The sequence below is a fragment of the Alternaria ethzedia genome (genome assembly GCF_023757985.1).
Source record: "Alternaria ethzedia strain BMP 0044 chromosome Unknown scaffold_18, whole genome shotgun sequence".
In the NCBI taxonomy this organism is placed as follows: domain Eukaryota; kingdom Fungi; phylum Ascomycota; class Dothideomycetes; order Pleosporales; family Pleosporaceae; genus Alternaria; species Alternaria ethzedia.
In genome coordinates this window covers 134,022-150,782 of record NW_026056211.1, presented here as the reverse complement: position 1 = coordinate 150,782, position 16,761 = coordinate 134,022, and the positions used below count along the sequence as shown (strand labels likewise).

General features: G+C 52.4%; 4 protein-coding genes across 4 annotated transcripts; 2 read left to right on the top strand and 2 right to left on the bottom strand.

Annotated features, from left to right (window-relative positions):
* Positions 1-659: 659 nt before the first annotated feature.
* J4E87_006986 (uncharacterized protein) lies at positions 660-2,984 on the top strand (the record flags this gene model as incomplete). Its single annotated transcript, XM_049378586.1, has 3 exons — positions 660-667; positions 719-2,902; positions 2,954-2,984. 3 exons carry the CDS (start codon positions 660-662, stop codon positions 2,982-2,984), a joined length of 2,223 nt encoding a protein of 740 aa, XP_049231607.1.
* Positions 2,985-7,306: 4,322 nt separating this feature from the next.
* Positions 7,307-8,841, top strand: J4E87_006985 (uncharacterized protein; the record flags this gene model as incomplete). Its single annotated transcript, XM_049378585.1, has 2 exons — positions 7,307-7,313; positions 7,361-8,841. 2 exons carry the CDS (start codon positions 7,307-7,309, stop codon positions 8,839-8,841), a joined length of 1,488 nt encoding a protein of 495 aa, XP_049231606.1.
* Positions 8,842-8,985: 144 nt separating this feature from the next.
* J4E87_006984 (uncharacterized protein) lies at positions 8,986-10,818 on the bottom strand (the record flags this gene model as incomplete). Its single annotated transcript, XM_049378584.1, has 2 exons — positions 8,986-9,009; positions 9,490-10,818. 2 exons carry the CDS (start codon positions 10,816-10,818, stop codon positions 8,986-8,988), a joined length of 1,353 nt encoding a protein of 450 aa, XP_049231605.1.
* Positions 10,819-12,891: 2,073 nt separating this feature from the next.
* On the bottom strand, positions 12,892-16,256 carry J4E87_006983 (uncharacterized protein; the record flags this gene model as incomplete). The annotated part of the gene is made up of 3 exons (XM_049378583.1): positions 12,892-13,135; positions 13,204-15,737; positions 15,795-16,256. The coding sequence occupies 3 exons, from the start codon at positions 16,254-16,256 to the stop codon at positions 12,892-12,894; spliced, it is 3,240 nt and encodes a 1,079-aa protein (XP_049231604.1).
* Between the last annotated feature and the right edge of the window lie 505 nt (positions 16,257-16,761).

The window sequence follows — 16,761 nt, the reverse complement described above, 5'->3', positions numbered from 1 at the left end:
ACCGAACCGTTCGACAGCTTGGCTCGTACCAGAATGCTGAGAGCGTTTGACGGAGCCCAAGACACTTCACAACGTTATCCGCTACCTACCGACGCAGGATTTACCCCTGCTTTGACCCGAAGGTTTCTTTTAGCTGCGGGAGAGACTATATCATCATCTATAGAGCCATCGACTTTGTCATCGACGTTGACGACTACTCTTGGTTCGATAGCTACTCCAGCTGTCTGTACCGCCAGTCACCCATCTGAGCTCGCAGGGCCAGGATCCAGATCAGGTATGTAAAGCGGCTCGTCTTCGCATGGAAGCCCTGCACACATCGTTGGTTTACTAATCCCGCTACAGGCGACACTCCAGTCGTAGGTGGCGTCTACCGTCTTCTCAGCAGGACGCGCGACACTGAAGTCTTCGGACTTACGTCGGGATTGCACAACCTGATCGACACGCGGCGCAGGGTATTGGACTTTGCTTTTGACTCGCCCCTTTCGACGGTCATCGTCACAGCCTTACCGGGCACTTTTCTCCTAGTTGCGCGCCAACGGCCCGACACTTGGGCGAACAGACATCAGACGTCAATTGCAAACGCATTGCACCTCGTCGCACTCGCCAGCGGCGCAAACCACAAACTCGAAGCAGGCGATTTATTGATACTTGTTTTCGTCATGGTCGCGTTTGACGTGTTTCAGCGAGTGTTAGCGGCGGGCGCTACCGATGCTGATAGCGAATCAGATCTTCAACCCCGCTCGCCCTCGTCATCCGAAACCCCCCGGGCCCAAACGCCTTGTGATCTGACCCATGCGGCTACCGTGCCCATTCCCAAGACATCCGTCGTCGAGGATGAAGATTTCGAGCCCATTGAACCAATCTCGACCTCTCAATCAGGGGCATCCGACACAAAAACGATCGCCGTTGACCCTAAAGATAGCGAGATCGTGCGACTGCAACGCTCGCTCACTGAATCTAAAACAGCACACAAGGCCCGTGAAGTCCAACTTCGAATCACGAAGGAGGAACTTCAAAATGCACGCGAAGCGCTCAATGATACCTTTGCGGAATACTCTGGCCTCCGTGACCAGCTGAAAGCCATCAAACAAAACCTGGGCCGGGACCATCAGGCGATTGTATACCGGAAAGACATCGAGCTGTTTGCACTTCGAAAGGGCAACGAGCAAAAAGACAAAAGCATACAGGACCGCGATAGCCAGCTTGAAGAGATGGCCAGGCAACACAAGACGATAATGGAAGTCAAAGATGCGCAGCTGAAGCTAATGAGGGAGCGGTTGATCTCTATGGAACGACAGTCGAGCCCGCGGTTTTCGGAAGACGGAGACGATGGGCATGCTCTTGAAGTCCGAATGCTACGGATCAAGAAGGGCAGAAGTTCTCCGGAGGTCGAGGAAGACAAGGATGTGATTATTGCAAAGCTGCGAGAGCAACTTGCCGCCAGTGCCCAGACCAAGGAGGAGGTTGTCAATCAGCAAGCCGAGCTGCAAAGATCATGGGATGTTGCCAAGAAGATCCAAAAGGCCCTCAAGGAAGAGCGGGAGAAACACACTCAGACTCGAGAGCAGTTGGAGGAGAGCGCCGTCAAGCTGGCGGAACTTGAGCCACAGCCCAGAAGTCGAGCAAACTCCGTCGGACGATTGCCGACGATTGACGAGGATGAGCACGACAAGGAAGAGCTCGAGGCTATGTTCAACACCACCCAACAAGACAACCTTCGCCTATATGCCGAGGTGGCCGCTCTCGAGAAGCGACTGGTCGAGGCTAATGCCCGCTTGTTTACTGCGCTTCAAGAGGCTGAGGCTATCAAGGTGCAGCTCAACCAAGAGATGGAAGTCAACGAGGACATGGAGACCGCGCGCCCAAGCGTAGTGCATCGTGTTCATTTCCAGCGCATGGAGGGTCAGGTGTCCGAGCTACGGGAAGCACTCGCCAGCAAGGATGAAGAGATGGAGTTGCTGAGGAATACCATTGCGGAGAAGGATCACTACGTCAAGGACATCCAAGGTGAACTTGACGCCGCTGCCACCTTCCACACACAGGACCAAGACGAGATTGAACGCTTGCAGCAATCCATCGACGAACTCAAAGCCACCAAGTATCAGCTCATGCTCGATCACGAGCGTCTCGGCTCCCAGCGCACCCGGCAGCGAGTCATCTCGATGGACCGACCTGACCGCTTCTCTGCTCGCTCAAGTGGTGCGACACTCATCCACGAACCGAGTCCACCGCTGACGAAGATATCAGACGAGGCATCACCCGTGGAAGCGATACCGATTCCACCCATGCCAGTAGTCCCGGAACGTGAAGGCAGCATCCAAGAGACTCCCCAACGCCATCTCCGCAGCAAGAGCTCGCCGAAGGAAACGCCAAACCGCTGGAGTCTGATGTCGCACGACGTCCCGCCCGCCGAACTGAGAGAACTCAAGACCAACCGCAGGAGGAGTCTCGGCCTGAAAGTCATGATGCAGAAGATCGTCCGCAAGACCCAAGAGCCCGAGCAGCCAACCACCGATTCCGCGACACCAGCTCCAGAAGCCCTTCCCAAGCGCGAAGAATCCAAACTGCGCCGCGTCCTCGCACCCAAAGACAAGAACATGTCCATCCGTCCTTCTACCGCCGCATCAGCCATTCCATCCAAACCCGTCGGCTCCCAAGCCGCCGATACACCATTGACATCGCCTCTTCCCACCAACGTGCGTCCTCCGAACCCGCGACGCAACACACCGACTACACCTCGTTACTACGCTGTTACTGCGAATGCGACGGGTCCGGAAGCGGGTGCGGCGCAGAAGGAGGAGGTGAAGGAGAAGGAGAAGGAACAGGAGAAGGAGAGGCCGAGGTCCGCGATGGGGCCTGAGGCAGCGGCGAAGTCGAAGAGTCGGTTGAGTTGGGGTGCTACGTAAGTTTCTTCTTTTCACAACGCAAATGATGTCATACTAATAGATCGCAGGAACAAGCTGAAGCGACGATCATTGTACTAATGATGACGATGAGCGACGGGAAATGGGATATGTGGAGTATGCATTTATCTGTTACGGCGTTCAAAATGGTGGTTTCGCGAATATCCTGATATACGAGTTTAATGCTATCCGATGAAATACGCTCGGTAGATGTGGTGGTGGGTTTTGGTTGGGGTCTTTTTTTGGCATTTGCAATGAGCAATGGGCGTTTTGTTAGATTTGGGTATGCATTCGTTTGCGGCTTTGGTTTGGCTGGTTTTGTTGGTTTCGCGATATTAAGTAATGAAGATATTTACATTTCACGATGATGGCCTCGGAAACGCCTGCGTGATGAGGCTGGGTGGCTTCCGTATTCGGTATGGGTTGTTGTGGGTTGACCCCACTTTGCACGTGAGTATGTGGCACAGCACTTCTTTCCTGGTGTCGCTGCCTGCTTTGGATTGACACAACACCAACAACAGATACCGGCTCATGACGAGCGCGATACCTTGAGCCTATATCCTTTGGAGTCGTTCATGGCACCCAAACAAACCACTGCACATCCGCAACTCACTTCTCATCAACAGCACCCACATGTGTTCAAGAGCCTAGGGAGCGTTTTAGGCCTTAAGATCGCGAATTCCCCAGATAATGACAATCTGTCAATCTGTGTTTCCTGTTCGCGAACATGCAGCGCGACGACCATCTACCTTTGAACGAGATATACAGTACCCCGGAGGCTCTTCACGAAGAGATTGAGAAGGTTCTCGATCTGGCACTCTATAGAGTCCCAGAGAACACGCCACTCAGACTTCGTTTCATCACGCCTGTGTCCGTCGAGAGATGGCTTGCAGACGATGGCTACAACGACTACCGGCTCACGATACCAGAGGAACATGCCGATGGCATGGCGTACATCACTGTGTCCTACTGCTGGAAGCATACACAATCTATGGAAGGCCTGTCACCACTACCGCACTATCATATATCGGACAGATCGAAGGCAGTCGAGCCTACGCCTATCGGCTGTCCGAACTTAATTTTTCATCGCGCAATGCTGTTTGCTAGATCTCGCAAGTGTGCATTCGTTTGGATTGATCAAGAATGCATTAAACAGACAGATCCTACAGATATTCAGGCACATCTGAAAGTCATGCATCGAGTATACAAAGAGAGCAAGTGGACGGTGGCGCCACTGTCTCATCCGATAACGGATCATCGTTCTCTGGAACATCTGATTACATACCTCTATCACGACTATGAACTCAAGGAGAATGTTACGAAAGGAGAGACTTCTGAAGACTCTCCAGTGATTGACAGCTATGTCAGCACGTTTGAAGAGCGAGTCCAGGAGGCCACCGAACTGCTTATGTCCATTACACAAGATGCTTGGTTCCGCCGGACATGGACATTCCAGGAAAAAAGATGCTCCTGGGCATTATTCTTGCTTATTCCTGTCGAAGTGTCTTCCAAGATATCAGAAAACGTGCACCTCCACATGATAGGCAAAGATCTCTGTTTCGACACCGAATACTTCAACGGCCTCTCTCGCAATCACGAAATGGACGTGACCAAGTCGGTGTATTTCAATAGCGAGGTGAAATGGACGATGCTGGGTAGAGCACAATTCTACGACCATTTTGCTACTTCCTGGGACTACGCCTCAATAGGTAACTGGGGCTGTTATTCAGTATTCAGTTCCATTCAGGACTGCGACAACCAGGTGGTGGCAGACCGCATAGCAATCTTCGGACAAGTATGCCGATTTCGGAATCGACTCGCCTCGGACATGCTGGACGGCGCTGAAAATAGCCTCAGCGCATGCGTTCTCGCTTTGCTGTTAGGAAATATGGACGTCACACGTGATGGACGTCTGAATATAGTCAGAGCGATCTGGGAAGAGCTCGAAGAGCGCAGCAAAGTCCAAACGGCCGCGCCGAATATTTCAGCATGGATGATGCTTTTGCTCGCGAATGAGTTTTCTCAGCGTAGGCTACGAGCTTGGCATGACTGGAATTATGACTACTTGGCTGCACGTATTGGTTCATAGCGTATTTCACACAGTTGGAGAACGCTACGCATCGCGACGGGTAGTATGCCAGTTTCCAGCACGAGCGATCTGTTCAAAAGAGCAATTACAGTCGTCTTTTCTCCAAACGTTGTGGTCATGGGATGAATAAGGCCAGCAATGTCGACGAGGAAGTCACCCTTCCTTAGTGAATTGTCCCTAACTCAAGTGTTCTTGATACTAGAAGGTGCGTGGTCGCAAGTTTCAAGCAACGGGTCTAGCTTGCTTGTTGCATGAATGTCCAAGAGGTGCAGGTTTTTTGGATCAGTGAAGGAGGCCATTTCTCTTCATTCACTCCTCGTGTACAGGCTACCTCCGCTCTCTCCTTAGAAGCCCCAAAACGCAACCAACGCGCCCACATCCCACGGATCTGAGGAGACATGCGACCCGACAGCCACATGCCCTCCCAATCGCGCTAGCGACGCCACTGTGCCCCTCGCCCCGCCAGCTCAGCATCGACCCCACTTCTCGTCACTCTATCATTGGACGTGCGTGCCCTTCGACGTACAACAACACGCGTGATAGACTGCGCATGGATGACCATGGCACCTGCAGCCTTTCTGTTCGCGATTGGACGAGTGTGCCCTTAATAGATGTGGCTTATTGACGTGTCAACGCCACGGCTCACCGGAGTCTGGGCACTTTGGGGGCGAAGTGAGGCTCTGTGGGAGCGATGAGGTTGGGGATTGTTCTCACGATGGGGATGGCAAAGTTAAGGAGAGACTGGTATTTCATCAACTAGAACTATCAAGGAGCGACTTAACTAGAAATCAAAAAGAGCAACAAAAGCTCGCTGTAACGAGTGTAGCAATAAGCAGCGACAAGACTGTAAAGACCGACATGCGTTACTAGAGAAAACGTTCGTGAGGACAGGATCAGGGTCATAAATTCACGACAAGTTCAGAGGGTTGCGACCTCCGTGACCCCTCTTGGCATGATCGCGAAGCTTGTCTGCGCGAGAAAACGTCCTAGGACAATCGACCATGGGGCATCTGTACCTGGGGCGCTCGTGAATCATCATGTGGCGACGATACTCTCCGCCGCGACCAAATGTTGCTGAACATCCACGTGGACAGTGGATGCGGTCTGCTGCAGCAGGAGCAGGGGCAGGGACCGGGGCTGGCGGGGCTGAGACCATTTCTGAATAGGGCGCTGGGTTCAGCTGAGCGCCAGCTGGGATGGACATGTTTGACTGATCGAAGTCCTGGATGTTATTGGAGTCCCAGACAGGTAACATAGGAGCCATCGGGAAGATCGATTGCACTCCAGTGCCATCAAACGGGAAGTTTGATGGGGTGCCATAGAGCGCAGCGTCAGGGTTGATACCTCCAAAGTGGTAGGCATCGAAGGCAGGATCGTTCCAGAGGTTGATCTGACAGGGGTATTGCGGGCCAGCATCATGTCCTGCATGCGCATGCGGAAAGTCCCCATAGGCCTGTGCGACTTGTTGAGGAAAGAGGGCGTGGTCGTGATCGGCAATTGGCTGATGGGAGGGCACGAAGGATGGGCTAAACTCGTTGCCGAAGAGCAGGTTGCCTGATGCCTGAATACCCCTTACCGTCGAGGAGGCATACCTACATGATGTTAAAAAAAAACGTGACCTACTCAAATTCCTGGTGATTTTCTTTGCCGTCTGCCAGAAACGCTGGGGAGTCGTTGCAGTCGCGTTCGGGGACCGTTCCAGAAAAGTGCTGCGACATCGTGATAATGCGGTGGCTGGCCGTCTCGAGATCTTTGTTTTCGTGGAGGATACAAAGGGACTTGGTAGGGTATCGGAGAGTGAGTTCAGAATACTGAGATAGTACGGAATGAGTTGCTGTTGGGGATGTGCATTGATGATAGCGAGGTCGAGGGAAGCGGTAGATTAAGAGGCTACATGGAACCGGCTACGAAACCAATAGCATGTGGCCTACGTGCCCCTGGAAGAAACCTCAGGCGCCTAAGCTATTAGCCTCGTCTGAAATGTCAGACACTACGTAGGTAGACTGGCTGCGGGTCCAGGGGCGTCAAATGTAACTAGGTAGATGAAGATATAAACCAAGGGCCTAGTATCAGCATGCCACAAACATCAAGATGACCTTCGATAAGTTTGTGTGTCCTACCTGTTCCAAGAATATAGACACACTGGGGAAGTTGAAGTAAGCCAGTGCGCTTTAGCCCACTTAGCCGCAGCTGACGCAGAGCAGCAAGCATCTGAGAACACACACCAAGCCTTTCATCTGCGAAACATGTAACAAGGGCTTCGCACTCCGTGTGGACCTCGGTCGTCACATCAAATCTAGACACCGCACGGGCAATGAACAGTATCGTTGCCATGTTGAGCGCTGTTCATTCACATCCAATCGCAAAGATAACCTCGAAAGGCATCGAAAGAAAAAGCACCAGTCCGGGCTCTTGGAAGCGCCGGTCAAGATTTGCGACGAGACCCAAATTGATGTTTCCGCGGACGCACCGCTGTACAGTAAAGCGAACCTTATGCGAGTAGCCACATCAGGAGATGTGGCTATGCTGAAGGTCTTCCTAGACTCGGGCATATCATTGGACACAAAGGCGGATGATCAATCTACTGCTCTACACTGCGCTGCTAGAGCTGGCCAAGCAGCGGCAGTCGAGTACCTTCTTATGAGGGGTGCAAGTGTTGATTTGAGAAACGACAAGAAACGATTGTCGATACACGAGGCTATTCTCAGTGGGCACTGCAATGCCGTAGAGCCTTTTTTTGAGCGTGTCACACAGAAAGTGCTTTTGGATATGGCTCAAGAGTTGGAAAGTTGGATGATACGATCAGGCACTATCACTATCGTCAATGCTTATATCAGGCGCCTGGGCGACGACTTCGAAGACCGAAAAGCTTCAAAGAAAATTCAATTTGCAGTACATACAGGCCATAGCTTACTCGTAGCCACGCTACTTGACGACCCAGACGTCGACGTAAACCTGATATATAGGGGCAACCGCGCCCTAATACATTCAGCGGCCTCGCTTGGAAGAAAGTCAGTTATGGAAATTCTCATCGCTTGTGATCGCGTCGACAAAACATCGGAGACAAATTTCTCTCGACAAGCACTGCATATAGCCGCCTCAAATGGGCATACATCGATCGTGGAGCAGCTCATCCGCCATCCAAGTGTTGATGTTGATTGCCGAGACAAATACCAGGCAACACCTCTGCACTATGCTGTCTCCAATGGGCACTGGGAAACAGCTTCTTTCCTTCTCAAACACTCGGAGTCATTGAGAGACGGTCATTGCATATCATCTGATGTTTCGCCAACAAGTCTCTCGTTCACCAAAGAAGATTTGCTTCACAGACTTCTCAAACGTCCAGACTTTGGAGGTCCGAACGAAATATTACCCGGAACGTTAAAGACTATTATTCATGTCGCTGCTAGCAAGGGCGACTGCGAAGTCATCGAAGTTCTGCTAGCCCACCCAGACATCGATGTGAACAAATGTGTGGGATATTTTGGAAGTCCTCTGATGTATGCTGCTCGAAACGGCAAATTGGAAGCTGCGAGACTGCTTCTTCAGCACAAAGATGTCGATGTAAACCAGAAGACTGGAGACCCTTGGAAGCACACAGCGTTGAACTTTGCAAAACTCTACAATCACAACGAGATCGTCGACCTCCTCCTCTCCCACGGCGCCATCGACTACGACGCCAAAGCACCAACAACCGTACCGACAACCACACACATCGACAACCCGCAAAGCATCACTTTGCAACCCGACCATGAAACTCAATTCGATCCGTTCGTCGATGATGTGGATGACGGACCAAACGAAGCTTGGGATGAGTTTCTTGCCGTGGAGGAAGGAATGGAGGAGTGAGGATTGTTTTCGTCAGGCGTTGTGTGTTTGGGTGCTGCAATCACGGTCTTTACTAGCAACATGTCAGAAGAACGTCCTTTTCCTTCAAAAACATGTCTATGTAGTCCTTGGTGGTATACTAGTAACATCTTGTCTCCTAAGAAATTACTTCTCCTCTAAAACAGTCCACTGCCGCTAACTCTCAGCTTGAGATCATCGACAATACCAATGTCGCACACCATGTGACTTTAAACTGTAAATCTTGGGCTCTGAATCGCACTCCTCGGTGCTCGCTAGACGCTGTTGCATTATCATTCATGGAGTATTACGCTAAACTTCATCCAAAATCTACCCATTTCTCTTATACCCACTCCGACTCCTCAACACCTCCCCATACCTCGCCAACACAAACGGTATACACGCCCCCAAAATACTCAAACACCCCAGCAACGTACACGCCCACTGTGGCCCTAACCTCCGAAACATCTGGACTGCGAAGAGAGGAAAAGTACCGCCAAGTACATATCGCAATATAGCATTCGAAGCCATAGCACTAGCACTATAGAGCGGCCCATAGGTATCAGTAATATACATCATACACGCCATGAAAATAAGCATATTTCCCATTCCGAAAAACGCTTCCGCGATAGTCGGTACAATCCAATGGACGCGGTAAGCGGCCGACCATCCGAAGAGGAAGAGGCCAATAGTTAAAATGGGCCCGCCGGCGAATGCGAGGGGTAAGCGCTTCTCGGGTGCTAGTCGTGATGTTGCGAAAGCCGGTGCTGGTGTTTTCTCTGCAATCGCTTTCCGTACGCGGGGCAGGTAGTAAAGTTTACTGAATGAAACGATGCAGATGGTAGCGACGATGACGCCGACACCCAGACCAAGGAACGTGTAGCCTGTCGAGATACTATCGAAGCCGTATTCTGTTGCGAAGACGTACGGGAAGGCGGCGAAGAAGGCGTATAGCAAGCCGAAGTTGAAAGCGCTGTATGTGTTGAAGGTCGCGACGATCGGCTCGGTGAGCAGCATATGCATCGGCCGCGTGAGTGTCTTCGTGGCATATGTGCTCACAATCTTCGGCAACGACATGCCTTCAGTCGGCGACCGCGGCAGAGGAAGATTCCGCTTCTTCGCGCGCTGACGTAGGAGGACTGGCTTATACGACTCTTTATAAAACGGTGCAGGCGCAATGACAAGCACAATGGTGAAGAAGAGTATCAACCAAGACGTCCAGCGCCAACCACGCGTCTTTGTTACCGCAGCACCTAGAATAGGTCCTAAAGCTGGGCCCATAAACGGTGTTGCGACATACAGCGACATGGGACCAGACCGCTTCTCAGGCGGCCAGATGTCGCTCAGGGTGCCCGACCCCATGCTCAGACTTGGAGCAGCGAAGAAACCAGCCCAGAACCTCAACACTACCAGACTTGCCATGCTTTGTGCGAAACCCGTTCCGAGGATGAAGAGCGCGAAGATGGGCAGGCTAATGAAGATGAGGGGTCGCCGTCCGAATGTCTCGCTCAGAGGCGCGGCGAATGGTCCACCGAAAGCGAGTCCGAGAGCGTATATAGAGTATGCAAAGGTTGCGATGAGTTGGGTGGAGTGGAGGTCTGATGCTGATTGTTCGATGGCGGGTGTGAAGACAGATGATGCGAAGGTTCCTACGAATGCGATGCCTGATATTGTGTATGTTTGATACCACTTTCGCACTGCACTCCAGTTGTGAGGATTGAGAGGATCGTCTGGACCGTCCCACTCCAGCGCGGAAGGACGATCTTGCGATGAGGCATGAGGAGCGCTTGGTGTTGCTTCTTGACCTGCATTCGGTGGATGGCCTTTCTCAGGATCGATGCCTGGATTGAAGTCTGCTATGGTCGACGGCTGGCGACTTTTGTCATGGTCCTTTTCGATGTTGACGGGACTTGGTGGTCTTGTCGATGCTGCTGTAGTATTCGACCAGGAAACGGGTCGTGAAGCATTCGGAAGAGCCATGCCGTGTGCTTTTCACCAGACTGTAACTTGAGAAGCAACAGCTGGCAAAATTTCGACAGAACTTTCGCAGGACATGACAGAGGCGCTCGCGCCACGATCTTAGTATGACCCACCCTGATGAGATTCCGATAAGCAGATGTTCTGAACAGACGGCATGATCGCCGCTTGTGTGTTAGTTTGGCGTTGATCAGATATGGACAAAGAGTTCTACGATCAGGATTGGTAGGTATCGAAACTGTACATGGCCGATCCTGGCTCAGATCTTTCCAAGAATCGGCATGGTGAGCTTGTTCGAGATCAAGATGCGGCTGAAATTGTGGATCGTGTGAAGCTAAAGTTCGGGACCGTGCCGGGCGCTACACTGGCGAGTCGAGCATGATGACGTCCTTTCTTCGATCTCAACATTTTGTAGTTGCTCATAATGATCACAAGAATACCAGGTAACTTCTTGATGCGCGTAGAGAAATGCGCTCACATAGTCGAGAGTTGTTATTCTTTTCGGTCGCCGAAGAGCACGCGGCCAGGCAGATCTCGTTGTTTCCAGACAGCTGGGAACGCGATGACGAAGGACATGTACATGGCCGGGATCCTAGCTCTTGTCGCGCTCTGATGAAAATCTGCAGCATAGTTTCGAACAGCGTGTCGCGAATCAGCAGCGCATGTCGTCGCAGCGGTCTGAGCTGGAAGCCCTGACTCCTCGCCGAAGTGATTCTGCCTGAGCCCCGTAGACGCGTTCACACCCAACCCACCTAGAATCGCGGACTATCGCAACAAGAAGAAAAGTTACGCCGGGGGTGGGGAGCGAAGGATAGGGAGGGAATAAAGGCTCACAACCTTTGCCAAAAGACATCGCTGGAGCCTATGGCGATCCTTCCTGGTAGATCCTGCAGTACTGCGCCCGCTAATCGCAGGTCCGACCCAGCCAATCGCGCCAAAACACCAACACCACCAACACTCCCCCACGCGTCCGTAGAGGCTCATCTACCACGACGCTCACGATGGATGAAGGTAAGATTGCGAAAACTTTGACTGAGCCACTGCGTCGCCTGCGTAATCGCAAACTTGCGCAAGCAGCACGAGAACGCTACGAGCATGTATAACTACGCGCTGGTGCATGTCGTGATGAAATTCAACATCTCTGAACGATAGCAACGACTCAACTCCAATTTACGTTTGCGCATTCGTGACTTGCGTGACAAGAAGTCTTTATAAGAGTTCTCTATTCACCATGTCCTCAGTCCTATCGCTCGAGATCGCGCGCGCGCTCTTCCCATCACTCACCAAGGACGCGTCGCCCAAATCATCCCCAACCGAATCCATCCCTCCACCCACCAAGCTCGATGCAAAATCCCAAATCAAGATCAAAGTTGTTGAAGACGTCCAGTTCCCGATTACGACAAAGCCGTTGCGATCGTTGCCATGTCTCCCTACGACAGCTATGCAAACCTCGGCATGCACTCCAAACTTCCCCAGTGGAGGTATCTGGCATGCTGCACCGCTGCCCCATGTTGGTCTAGCCAGTTTTCAGCGACGACGAAGAGGATGATCGGAGTTTGAGCAAGTTGAAAGGAGAACATCGAGAGAATACCAGCGGAGGTCTCTTCAGCATGAGGCCAGGGCGTTTAACCCAGAGCGCAACGTCTGGAGCGATCATCATTGACATCACCGGAACGGATCAGTGGCAGATAGCCACCTGCAAAGGGCCAAGAAGCAAGACATGGAGAGAAGCAGGGTCTTCCAAGCCAAATCGCCATGCGCGCAGCAGGCTTGCTGACGGTGCCAATTACGGGATGTTGTCGAGAGCCTGAGTGAGCATATCAAGTTATCCTACCCGCAATGCAAAAAGGAAAGTCCAGTTGCGAAAAGCAGAGTTTAGATGAATATGTTGCACTATTAACGCCAAACAAATGCTATTGCCTCGCGCCTAGAAAGGCAAGAAAAAAAGAAACCACAAGACAGTGGTCAAACACACACTAAATAGACTTTAAAATCATACACTACCACCATCTAACCACCACCACCTCTCCACTCTCTCACATCCCCCTAAGCCCCCATCCACACCTACACCACTTCTTACTGCACATCAAGCACATTCTTCAACTGCACAATCAACTTCCACTCATCCTGACTAACATCGCTCCTAAAGTACTCCTTGAGCGTATCAATACTCTTTCTGCTAATAGCAGAGTAAAGGATATCGTCTTCTTCCAGATGGCGACCGTACATGGGCTGGTTGGAGCCTTCGATCTTGACGGCAACGGAAGGCTGGCCTCGCTTGCAGATTTGCATGGGTTTGTGGTCGCGCTCGATGGACGTGCTGTTGAAAAGGATTAGTAAGGTGGTAAGGTGATGTGGGATGGAGTGGGAAGGAATAGGACAACTTACACTCTTCCTAGATGAACGAGCTCTTTGGCACCGGTGGTGGCGTTCTTCTTGACGGCGCAGATGGGCGTTGTCATTCGGAGTGCGCCTTCAGTGACATCCACACCAATGATGATGGGATCCTTCTTGTTGAAGACAGCAACGGGCTTGAGTACGCAGGGGAAGACGGCCAACATCTTTGAGTCTTCCTTCCGCTGTTCCTCGAGCTGCTTCATGTGCGCTGTGAACTTGTCGAACAAGTGGTAGATGATGTCAGCTTCGAAGATCTTGACACCGATTTCCTCTGCGTATGCCTTGGCGTCCTTGTCGACCTTGACGTCGAAACACAGCATGACAGCGTATTCCTTGGCCTTTTCTAACATGATACCTGCACGAAGGACGTCCTTTCTGAAGACAGGACCGATGGAGATGGTGGCGACAGGGATCTTGGATACACGCAGGAACTCAAGGAGAGCTTCGAGCGAACCAAGGGTAGACGCTTGTACGGAGACACCGCGACCAGTCTTGGAAACCTTGCTGAGCAAATGGGCTAGATCACCCATGACCTCGTCCATGAGATCTTCCTCGTCGTCATTCGGACCGACGACAAGCAGACGCGAACCTGCGATGGCTTGGTCGAGACCGTCGGCGGCGATCTTGATACCCATGGCAGCTTTGACTTCCTTGTTGTGCACGTATTGCGACTTGACACGCAACTCCTTCATCTCAGCCGGTGTCAATAACGCTCGAATGTTCGTCACTATAGGCTCCGGGTTACCGCATAGCACTATCCGGTCACCCTCGTGAAGGACACCGTTGGACAAGATAACATCGATAGTGGTACCGAGACCTTCGATGACCTTGACTTCAAGCACAGTACACTCAACCTCAGAAAGGTACATGAGGTTGTTAGTCAGACGCTCTTGCGTGAGTCTGACGATGAGCTTGATCATGTCTGGAATACCTTCTCCGGTATGCGCTGATGTTGGGCACACGGAGACGAACTTGGACATGCTCTTGTTTCGGTTGAAGATCTCCGAGTTGAAACCTTGTTCTTGGAGTTGGGTGCGAACAAAGGTCCATCGCTCCTCAAACTCGGACTGAACGGAGGCCTTTTGGAGGCTCAAACTGTCTTCGAAACCGTTGTTATCGATCTTCTTCCAGCCGAACAGACGATCAATCTTGTTGAGAGCGACGATGAAAGGTGTGCGCCTGTCTCGGAGGAGCTTCATCGATTCGATGGTTTGAGGTTCAAGACCGTGCATAATATCAATGACGAGGATAGCAATATTGCAAAGTGAGGAACCACGAGACCGGAGGTTGGTGAAAGACTCGTGACCAGGTGTATCGATGACTAGGAGACCGGGGACATTGAAGACGAATTCGTTATCCTTGTTAACGACAGCAACCTTCTTCTGAAGTGCCTCGACGGGGAAGTAGGTGGCACCAATTTGTTGTGTGATACCTCCGGCCTCGCCTTCTTGCACGTTGGTCTGACGGATCTTGTCGAGCAGCTTCGTTTTACCAGTATCGACGTGACCAAGAATACAGCAAATGGGAGATCGCAGGTTGTCTTTTGACCGCGCGGCAAGGGCCTCCTCGTGAGCCTGCTTCCGTCTTTCGGCGGCGGCAGCTTTACGAGCGGCTTCGGCCCGCTGGGTAGCAGTGCCTTCCTCGTCTTCGGATGAATCGTCTTCGCTGTCGTCTTCGGAATCAGAGTCTGAGCTGGTATCCTTGGACTTGGAGGCGTCGTCTGCTGTAGCCTTCTCCGCTGCCGCCTTCTCGTCCTTGGCCTTCTTCTCGCTTGCTTTGCGCTCTTCTTCCTCGTCGGTATCGACATCCCAGCTGTCTTTGACTCCCTCCAACTCGTCAGCTTGGGCTTCCCAGTCGTCGGCAGAGTCACCGTCCTCGCCCTTCTTCGCTTCGGCATCAAGTTTAGCCTTCTCTGCGGCCTCAGCTGCAGCGGCGGCTTGCTCTTCGGCCAGCTTGAGTTCCTCGAGCTTCTTGGCGGCCTCCTCAGCTTCGCGAGCCTCCTTCTCCTGTTGGGTCTCGGCTTGCTTCTTCTTCTTTTTCTTGCGGTCATCGTACACTGGCTTTTTCTTCTTGTCAACCTCGTCGGCAAGTCCAGCAACCTTTGTGCCACCTTGCTCAAGTAGCTGCTGCAGACGGAGTTCGTTCTTTGCCTTGGCCTCTTTCTGAGCCTTTGTCATGTACTTGCCCTCTTTCTTCAGCTGCTCGATCTTTTCCTTCTCTCGCTGCTTCTTCAGAGCCTTAGCTTCCTCTTTCTTCTTCTGTTCCTCGGCCTCTTGTGCCTCGAGCGCCTCCAGCCTAGCTCTCTCTTCGGCTTCTGCGCGCGCAATCTCTTCCTCCCTCCTCTTGCGCTCTTCCTGTTGTTTTTGAAGGGCAGCTAGCGCAGGGTTGAGCTTCTTCTTCTTGCCACCGGCAGCGGGTGTGGTGTCTGCGGTAGCGGCTGAGGGTGCAGCAGCGGCTTCTGGCTTGGCTTCAGCAGCCTTCGCGGGTTCGGCTTTGGCAGGACCAGTGGCCTTCTTCTTCGCAGCCTAGCATGCGGTCAGTACACAATCATGCAATGAACATGGCAGATGCTGCGAACATACCAATTCCTTCTTTCGCTGCTTCTCCTTCTCCTTCTTTTCTTTCTCCTTCTCGGCCTTGGTCTTTACACGAGGGGCATCGTCCGTCTTCTCCTCGACAGGCTCCTCTGCTTTCGCGGCAGCGCCGCCCTTGCCCTTCTTCTTGCCGTAGTTTCCAGCAAAGACATCGTCGTCATCGTCGTCGAAGGTTCCTTCTTGGGGTGCCTTGGCGTCGAAGTCTCCATTTGCGCCGTCAACAGGCGGGTCTTCGCCTTCCACTTCGGTGTTGGCGGCCTTCTTGTTCTTCTTCTTGCCGCGCTTCGCAAGAGCCGCCATCAGGCCGCCGCCAGCAGCATCGTCTTCGGCGGCAGCATCCTCAGGCGCGGCATCAGCTGCAGAGGCATCCTGGGGCGCGACAGACTCGCCGAGCTCGGCTTCCCAGTCGTCGTCCTGCGCCTTCTTGTTGTTCTTCTTCTTGGGCGGCATTGTGTATGCGGTGTATTACTTGGGGTGTGGGGTGCACTCGGCGGGTGGCACTTGTGGTTGTGGGAATGCACCGTAGAAATCGCAAGTGCTCAAGCAGGCAGGCGCGCCACACAGTGCAGGCAGGAGCAGGTAAAAGCGGAGCCGAAGGAGAAGGGGTCCCGAGTAAACCAACAAAGGCCTGGACCGCAAAAGAGTGACAGGAAAATGCAAACGCACACGGGCTGCTGCGAAATTCCGTTGGAGTTATCGATTGTTCTGTGTGGCGGCGGGCGGCGAACGGCTAGCTGTGGAGGGGTAGGAGGCGCTCGGACCAATCACTGCCATGGAGGCCTGCACTGAATCATCTTCAGACGTTCTTCATGCTCGATTTTGGTAGCATGACGACTCTTGACTCATCTGTTCTTCTAAGCATTGCTCGTGACCGGTGAAAAATGTGATCAGAAGGATAAGCGCATGAATGGGTGAGTCATGGGAAATGTGTGTTGTGTATCCGTATGCGATTCTT